The sequence below is a fragment of the Malania oleifera genome, chromosome 11 (assembly GCF_029873635.1).
Source record: "Malania oleifera isolate guangnan ecotype guangnan chromosome 11, ASM2987363v1, whole genome shotgun sequence".
Lineage (NCBI taxonomy): Eukaryota > Viridiplantae > Streptophyta > Magnoliopsida > Santalales > Ximeniaceae > Malania > Malania oleifera.
In genome coordinates this window covers 11,954,759-11,964,145 of record NC_080427.1, presented here as the reverse complement: position 1 = coordinate 11,964,145, position 9,387 = coordinate 11,954,759, and the positions used below count along the sequence as shown (strand labels likewise).

At 34.2% G+C, this 9,387-nt stretch overlaps 1 protein-coding gene across 1 annotated transcript; it reads right to left on the bottom strand.

The window, feature by feature from the left end:
• Window positions 1–5,648: 5,648 nt before the first annotated feature.
• Window positions 5,649–6,930, bottom strand: LOC131167404 (uncharacterized). Its single transcript, XM_058126213.1, has 2 exons — window positions 6,795–6,930; window positions 5,649–6,004 (listed from the first exon to the last, which is right to left on the bottom strand). Exons 1-2 carry the CDS (start codon window positions 6,928–6,930, stop codon window positions 5,649–5,651), a joined length of 492 nt encoding a protein of 163 aa, XP_057982196.1.
• Window positions 6,931–9,387: the final 2,457 nt, after the last annotated feature.

Here is a 9,387-nt window from a genome sequence, read left to right as displayed (position 1 = left end):
AGTTTTATATAGTGCACATTGACTTGAAGAAGATAAAGATCCATAATATTTGTTTGTTGTAATTTAATTAAGTTTTATTCAGGTCTGTAATATTTAAATATTAATGGGTATCAATAATTGATGCATTGCATGCATGATAGGACATGTTAGCTTTGGTGCAATCCCAAAAGGGGGGGGGGTTGAATTGGTATTTAAAAATTTTTATCCCCTAGGTCAATCCACTGACATCAGTATTACATAAGTCTAAGATCAATCTAGTGCATATAAAATAAATCAATGTAAATGTACAGCGTAATTTAAACTACAATAGAAATTTAACCAAGCATGCACAATCAAGCAATAAAGGAGATGACACCTAGAATTGTTATCAAGATTCGGCAAACTGCATATGTCCCTGCTTTGGCTAACAAGCACAAAGATTACCAATATAAGGCTCACCTAAACGTTGCAGCGGCACCTAAACAACTAGATCAATTAGCACAGGGCTGATCTCAACCTTTTCAACCAGACCAATTAACATAGGGCTGACCTCAACATTCACAATCAATCCTTACTAGACTGGATTACCGCTCCCTCAGGCCATGCCTGGAATATAACAAACTTCTCAATATAACAGGGTATAGTGATTATGCTTCTCAGTCAAGAAGATATGTACCAGATGTAATGAATTAAATGCACATTAACAACATAAGAAATGTAAGCTCAATGATGTGATTTCATGCAAGCAACACTCAATAAGGTATTATCACTAATATGCTTAAGAGTGTTCTAATCAACCTATTTCTTTGAAACAGTAAATATCAAATCTCAATAATAAATCAGGGTTTCAAAGATGCTAATCAAATAATCAAACTATCTCAAAAGATTTCGTTCAATGAAATGAGCACAAGAGTAGTTTGAAAATTTTGTAGCTTGTAAAAGAATATTTTGCACAACAAAATCAAGCTACAAGAATCTTGCAATGACAATGCAAAGATCCTTAAGCCTATTAGTTTATCCCAACACAAGATTTACTATATTCAAATATGTGGGATAAAATTTTCTAGACTCCCTAAAATAATATCAAAGAATCAAGCCAAGCAAATGGGAGTATGAGCAATTTATACTAATCAATAGCCTAATATAGAACTCTCACAAAGCTAAGATATATCAAGGGAATGAAGATTTGAGAGTGTTTTGAAGTAAAATGGGTAGTATGAACTTTTGGAAATAGAGAGGATTTTTTCTATTGACTTTTGCTAATATCTCACTAATCCTCACAAATGAGCTCATATATATAGACCAAGGCCTAATTATGACCGTTTAGGATATGTATGCCATTATTAGAATTGTTTTAAATCAATTTAGAAAAATTAACCCTATTTAATCATTTTAATCTCGGTAAAATATTAAGTAACCCGAGATGATTCGAGTGGCTGAACTTTAGTTCGGTCTCCTGAATATAAACAACCCAAAAATGTCTTTAAAATGGTTTGGGTCGAGTTAAAATTCGGTTGGCTGAACAAAAGTCAGAAAGTTTTTGGTGCACAATTTGAGTGCCCAAGAATACGTTCGGTTAACCGAACTGAGGGGTTCGGTCTCCCGAGGCCTGTTTTGAATTGAAAAGTTGGGTAGCCCAAATTGGTGAAAAGTCACTTTCTAAAGGTTCGGTCGCCCGAGGGTGATAGGGTCATTTTAGGTTTGGTCGCCTGAAGCTTGGTCAATTTGCTACTTTCCAACAGTTTGAGCACCCGAGGTGTTTTGAACTCCTGGGGTTCGGTTGCTCGACCTCTCTCATTTTATCCCTTTTATGTTCAATCTATTTCAATCTGACTCCCTGGATGGCAAGATATTATGAGGACTTATTAGTGTATATGTTTAAGGACCTAAGGTCTTTGCCAAGGCCATTTGAGGACACCGAAAAAATCTAGTGTTGGTCTACCAAAGGGTGCCCTAAGGTCATTCGGTCCCTATGGTCAATCTATAGTCATGTTGAGCTTACAATTACCTACATGCATGACATGCAGAGATTATTAAAGACCGATATAAATTATTACAAACCAATATAAAAATGAATGCAAATACAGTAGAAAATAGGTCTTCATTCTTTCAATTCTTTAAACGCTATAAAGGAAGCTTGATTTTCACAGTTCGTATAGCTTGCTCGAGTTCCTACCAACAGTGCATGCTAAAGATAAACCTGTTCAAGAAGCTTAGTGCACAGGTGAGAAACATTGGTTTTTTCATGATCAAAACGAGATTAGACTCATAGAGTTAATAGGATAGATAAGCTTAAAGACCTTGGACTGGCCATAGGTCCCAAAACATCGCATGAAAAAGCCCCCTATAACTTAGAATTAATTATTATGTGAATAGGGGTGACTTCAAATGACATTAGGACTTGAATGCACAAAGTTAGTATGTTTAGTCGATCGAACCCTAACATACAGGGCAGCTTTGGTTGACCGAACCTCTTGAGGGTCAAATAATTGACCATCTGGTTGACCAATCTTAAAACGAACATCAACGCTCTAGTTGACCGAGCTGGCATGTGGGGATTTCCTAACGCCCTTGTCAACCAAACCTATGAAATTTGGTCAACCGAACTTGACCTGGTCGACCAAACATCGGAGGTCCAAAATCACCTCAAATCTGGTAGACCAAAACCTCAGCTCAAAAATGCCCTTATCGATCGATCTGAGCAATCGGGTCGGCCAAACCTTAAAAATGGTCGACCAAAAATCTCGAGTTACTCAAATTTTACCGAGGTTAAAACATGGTTAATTTTTTCTAACGATATTTAAATTTTCTCAAAAATACCAAATAGGTTCTGAATGGTTATATTGTTTTGGGTGTCTATATATACTCCCTAATTTGGTTTCATTGGCACCCAATTAGCAAATATCATTAGCAAATTCTTTCTAAAATTCCAAAACCCTATTTTTCACATTCAATCTCTCCTCTTCCATTCTTATTCATTCTTATTTCAAAAATCGTTTAGTAAGAGTGTTCTTGTGATTATCTTATAAAGCTTACACTCTCATTTGATCTGTTTGATTGAGATTATTTTATTTGAGAGTAAGCTTTGAGTTTTTCTTGGAGACTTTGTTAATAAATCTTCCTTGGAAAAACACCTTAGAGCTTGTGAGTTTTGCATCATCATTGCAATACTCAAGAGCTTGCATTGTACTTTGTTTGTGAAATAATTTTTTACAAACCGATTTCAAATATCTCTTATGGGTGGTTTTGAGAAATATATTTTCGAGATATTTTCTTGTGTACTGAAGATCTTTATTACTGCATCTTGTGATTGATATTATTATCTTGACACAAAGATATTAACACATATACTCTCACATTGTGATTGATATACTAGCATTATTTTGAGAGTTGACATTGAGACTACATCGAGCTTATCATATCCTGAAATTAGGATAGCTATCCCAAGAGGGTGGGTGAATTGGTTTATTTTAATATTTTGACCTTTTCTAAAACTTTACTTGTTTTAATACAACAATAATAAAAATAAATCAATCAACTAATAACCACAACCAAAAACCCATACACCACAAGATACTGAAATTTAAACACACAAAACAATTTACCAAAGTATTCAAACAATCATGCAAGTTTGTTAAGCCTTTTATTAGCTACCGTGTAAATGTTTGCAACCTTCTTTGGATGAAACCTTTGTTTGTGCTTCTCCTAATTAAGATTTCCAAAAATTAATGAACATACACCCTTTTGGGTTTCCGCAAACAGTTAATCAAAACGTACTTTCTAAATATCAAGAGTCTTCCTTTGATTTTAATCTCAAGCCCTGCAACTTGCACTTTAGTATACACAAATATATTTTGTGCAGAAAAACAATGAATAAGGAAGAGAGAGACACAAAGATTTTACAAGGTTCAGCTTCAACATAGTCCTCGCCCTTGGCAAATTACCGAAGGGTTACACTATCACAGTTCCTTTACCAGGCAGAACAACACCAATTACAACACTCCTTTGTTAAGGCTAGAGCCTGCCTTCTCCAAACGATGTAATCTCGCTTGGTCAACGATCCAACAACCTAGAATTGTCCAAAAACTACAAGAGAAACAATAAGAGGATTACGTACAAAGAATGCTCACACAAAAAGCAAGTTAGTACAATTCAAATCTATGTACTTCAAAAATTAAATATCAAGAATGAAATACACTTTTGAAGCTTAAGAATGGATTTCACCAAACTCCCTTTTCTCTAGATGAAAAATTAGCAAGAATAACTCAGGGATTGATGATCATTGATCTTATAACACCAGCACTTTCAGTTTGCAAAAGATGAGCAAGTTGAGACTATGAGAGCAAGATAGCTTATGGCAGATTTTTCAATACTTCGTTGTGTTTTGAATTGGAAGACCATGTATTTATAGGCATTCAGACAAGTTTCCTTGTTGTATTTCCCAAGTTTGTAGAAACATTGGAGGCCAAGCAACTCAAATTTAAAAAATAAAGTTTTAAAATTTTCTGCCTGTTAACAGTGTTCAGATGGCTGAACACTCGAGTTCAGTCATCTGAAGTTCCTAAGTCTGAACAAAATGAACTAGATACAGAGTCAATTGACCGAGGATAGGGTTCAGATGACCGAAGAGTTGAGTTCAGATGACCGAGGTCAAGGTTCAGTCATCTGAAGTGCTTCTACTAGTTTCTATTTCTCAGTCAACCAAACTTGGAGTTCAGTCATCTAAAGTTGTCACTTCAGGCTTTTGAACAAGGCTTCAGGCTTCTGAACAGATTTCTTTTTGAATATTAACTTTCAATAATAAAAATAGTTTTACTTTCTTTCATTCATTCTTTATAAAACTTATTCCAATATTTTTAAATAGTTCTCTAAGTCCATATAACTCCCTTTAAAAGTTTCAAAAAATATTTCAAGAGATATTTAGACTTTGAAGTACTTACATTGTTTTTCCTAAAACCTTATATGCTAATCTTGAGATCGTCCACTTTCTTTTTGCTTTGAAATCCCATGGATTGTTTGTTTAAGCTAGTTTTAGCTTCCCATGCTTTGATCAGTATTGTGCTGTTTTAAGCTTCGTTTTGGATCACTTGTTAGTTTATCTAACTTGATGGTCCACAAAGATCCTTGTTTTCCTGAAACATCAAGACTCAAACATTCCAAGTTAAAATGTCCTTTGTTTGTTATCACCAAACTGATTGAAAAGCCTAGTTAGGTCAATGATCCCTCTCTTTTTTATGATGACAAACAAGGAGCAAAGATAAAGGTTTCTTTGAAAAAAATACTCCCCCTTACTATGAGCTTCCAATAAAAAATAAACAAGATAACCAAGGAAACATGTCATGCCAATATAAGTCTTTGCAGGTTCATATGTCCATGTATTCTTTGTACTTATAATTTTATTACTTTGACATTCTTTGCATTTTATCTTTGCTAATAACCTTTCTCCCCCTTTGCCATTATTCAAAATGAACAAAAACAAGTAATACATAATAGGAAAGATATTATTATAATCATCAAGGAAGTGCTTACATAACAAGTTGTAACAACCAAAAATCAAGATATGTTTACAACAAAAAGAGTCAAAGTACCAATACTGCAAACACCTGAGTTACAAGCAAAAGAAAAATACATAGTAACTAGTAATCTATGCTAGGTGTTTCCTAATGATCCTATCCTTCTTCTTCAGAGCTGTCTCCTTGTCCTTCGTCTTCTTCTTCTTCTTCTTGGCTTCCTTCTTCTTTAGTTCCTACTTCTTTCTCCTGGCTGCCTTCTTTTGCAGAACCTTCTTCAGTGTCCTCAGTTTCTTCATCAGAACCATCATCCTCACTTTGGGGGGCGGAGCTAATATCCATAGGATCACTTCCCCTAGAAGATCTAGCCTGATACTTCTCAATGTGAGTGATGCGCTGATCAAGGGATGTAACTTTTTCTTTAATATTTTGAAGTCCAGTGCGCACTTCAGATGAGAAACTAGAGAAGTCCCTTTGAAATGATAAGAACCATGATGGTGTATTGTGAGAGGATCCTAGATCCCGTGTGGGAGAATAATTAGTTGTTGCTGAGACTGAGGCTAAGGCTGTAGGTGCTCTCTAAATTCTACTTGATTTTAAATACCAACCCAAGCTACCTTTGTCATACCACATTTGTTTGAGATAGGTCTCATTAAAAAGATCATAGCGAGTTCTTTTTATGAAGAATTTTGAACTTCTTTGAGACTTGAAGGTGGGCAAAAAGAAGAGTAAGGACACCTCCATAGAGATGGACAACTCGGGAGTACTCTAGTTTTTCCAATATCCATTTGATAATTAAACTAGCCAAATCTAGTTTCTTCCCTTTAAGAAGACACCAAAGGAGAAAGCACTTAATATAGAAAAGGTGATCAAACGAACCTTGTTTAGGTAGAATGTTATTTGCTACAATTTTGTGTAAAATTTGGGCTTTTAAACTGAGTTGTTTATACAAAGGAGGATGCCAAAAGTATATAGGTTCATTTTCCATAATCAATGGGAGGAAGGTTTTAGGGGTAAACCTTTGTTCTAGAATCCAAGATTGAGCAAACATAAGACAATTAAAGTCGCCTGGAGTAATTTTGAAAATAGGAGACAAGATTTCAGAATTCAACAAGACTTTCTTCCCTTCGACTTCGAAGGAAATAATCCCATTTTCATTAGTCATATTGGCATAAAAAAATTTCATAAGATGAGGGAAAATGCCTTTTGGTTACTGGGTAACAAAATCAAACCATCCTATTGCTTTTAATAACGGAAGGATATTTGGGAATTCAGTATTTAAGAACGAGACATCTAATACTTTACCTAGAATAGGGTCTATGGTGCCGAGGGACACATGGTAACAAAGCTTAGCTTGGGGAGCAACAAGCCATTTGTCAAGATTTTGTGCATCTCTCCCAGACAAGGAGCCACGATTGGATGTGTGCTCAATACGAGGCATATTCGATGAAGAAACTAGATTGTAGAAACCCTAGGTGTCGTGGAATGAGCCTTAGAAAAGAGAAACAAGTTTTGGATTGAGTGATTTCTGGGTGAGGTTAAGGAGAAATGGAGAGAACTAGATTCGGACGAGTAGAACAATGAATTTTAGAAGGATGAAATTAGGGTTTTAAGATGATGTTTATATTTAAATCCCGAAACTTCATATGACTGGTGATTATCTTCATGCATCTGAAGAGTTTTAGTTTTGGAATTTGAAAAGTCAGGAGCCTCCCAGTCGTCTGAAGTTCTAGGTTCAGTCATCTGAACCTGTTTACTACAGTGTTAAGTCACCTGAAGTTCTTAGTTCAGACAAGCGAAGATCGAAAAAATTTGAAATTACTTTTCTAACACACTTCTCTGCTATGTATTAACCCAAGTTCTCTTCTAATGTGTATAAATATTTCTTCACTTAAGGGTTTTGTAAAAATGTCTACCCATTGGTCACTTGTATTAATGAATTCAAGAATTATATCCTCTTTTTGGACATGATCTCTCAAGAAATGATGCCTTATATCTATATGTTTGGTTCTTAAGTGTGAAATTGGATTTTTGGATATATTTATAGCACTTGTGTTATCAGACTTTATTGGAATTGTTTTATAATTTAGATTGAAGTCTTTTAATTGTTGTTTTATGTATAGAATTTGTGTGCAACAACTTTCGGCTACTACATACTCAGCTTCAGCGGTTGATAAGGCTATGGAGTTTTGTTTCTTTGAGAACCAAGATACTAAGGATTGTCCTAGGAAGTTACATGTGCCACTAGTACTATTTCTATCAATCTTACATCCAGCATAATCAGCTTCGGAATAGCTTATCATATCAAAATCAGTGTCCTTTAGATGCCATAAACCTAGATCAAATGTTCCTAGCAAGCACCTAAGTATCCTCTTAACGACTATTAGATGTGATTTAGCTGCTGATTAAAACCTAACACACATACATACACTAAACATAATATTGAGTCTACTAGTTATTAGATATAGTATACTACCAATTATTCCTCTATAGTGTTTTATGTCTACTTGTTTTCCTTTTTCATCTCTATCATGGCTTGTTGATGTACTCATAGTGGTTCCTATGGGTTTACTTTGTTCCATATCAAACTTTTTAATCATATCTTTAATGTATTTAGTTTGATTTATAAATGTCCCATTGTTTGCTTGCTTAATTTGTAATCCTAGAAAATAATTTAACTCCCCCATCATACTCATTTCAAATTCCTTTTGCATACATGTGGCAAAGTCTTTACGTAATTCTTCATTTGTAGCTCCGAATATAATATCATCCACATATATTTGAACAATTAGCATTTCTTTGTTTTTGGTTTTGATAAATAAAGTGTTATCTACCATTCCTCTTGAAAATTCATTTTTGAGCAAGAATTTATTTAGCCTCTCATACCAAGCTCTAGGAGCTTGTTTTAAACCACACAAAGCTTTTGTTAACTTAAATACAAGATTTGGATTTTTTGAATTTTCAAAACCTGGATGTTGTTTAACATACACTTCTTCATTTTTATATCCATTTAAGAATGCACTGTTTACATCCATTTGGTATAATTTAAAATCCTTATGGGCTGCATAAGTTAGAAGCATCCTAATTGCTTTCATTCTAGCTATGGGAGCAAAGGTTTCATCATAATCAATACCTTCTTCTTGATTATAACCTTGTGCTACTAGCCTAGGTTTATTTCTTATAACTACCCCATTTTCATCCTTTTTATTTCTAAACACCCATTTAGTTCCTATGATTGATTTATCTTTGGGTTTAGGTATAAGTTCCCATACTTGACTTCTTTCAAATTGATTTAGTTCCTCCTGCATAGTTATAATCCAAGAATCGTCTATTGAGGCTTCTTTAATGTACATGGGTTCATCTTGAGACAAAAAAAGCATAATGCATGCAAATATTTTTCAATGAGGCTCTAGTGGTTATTCCTTTTGAAGTTTCACCAACAATTTGTTCTTTTGGGTGACTCTTAGCATATCTCCATTCTTTAGGTAGTTTTAGATTTTATATGATGTTTTCATTTGAACTTTCATTATTGTTTTCTTCTTTTATTTCAAGATTTTCTTCCTTTTGTGGAATATTATCTTTTTCATCAATCTTAACTTTATTGTCATAATTATTTGACTCATCAAATGTTATGTGTATTGATTCAATAATAGTAAGAGTTCTTTTATTATAAACCCTATAGGCTTTGCTATTTGTAGAGTAGCCTAAGAAGATACCTTCATCAGATTTTGTATCAAACTTTCCTATATCATCTTTAGTGTTAAGGATAAAACATTTGCATCAGAATACATGAAAGTAGGAGATATTAGGTTTTCTACCTTTCCATAGTTCATATGGTGTTTTGTCTATACTTTATCTTATAGATACCCTATTTACAATATAACAAGTTGTATTCACA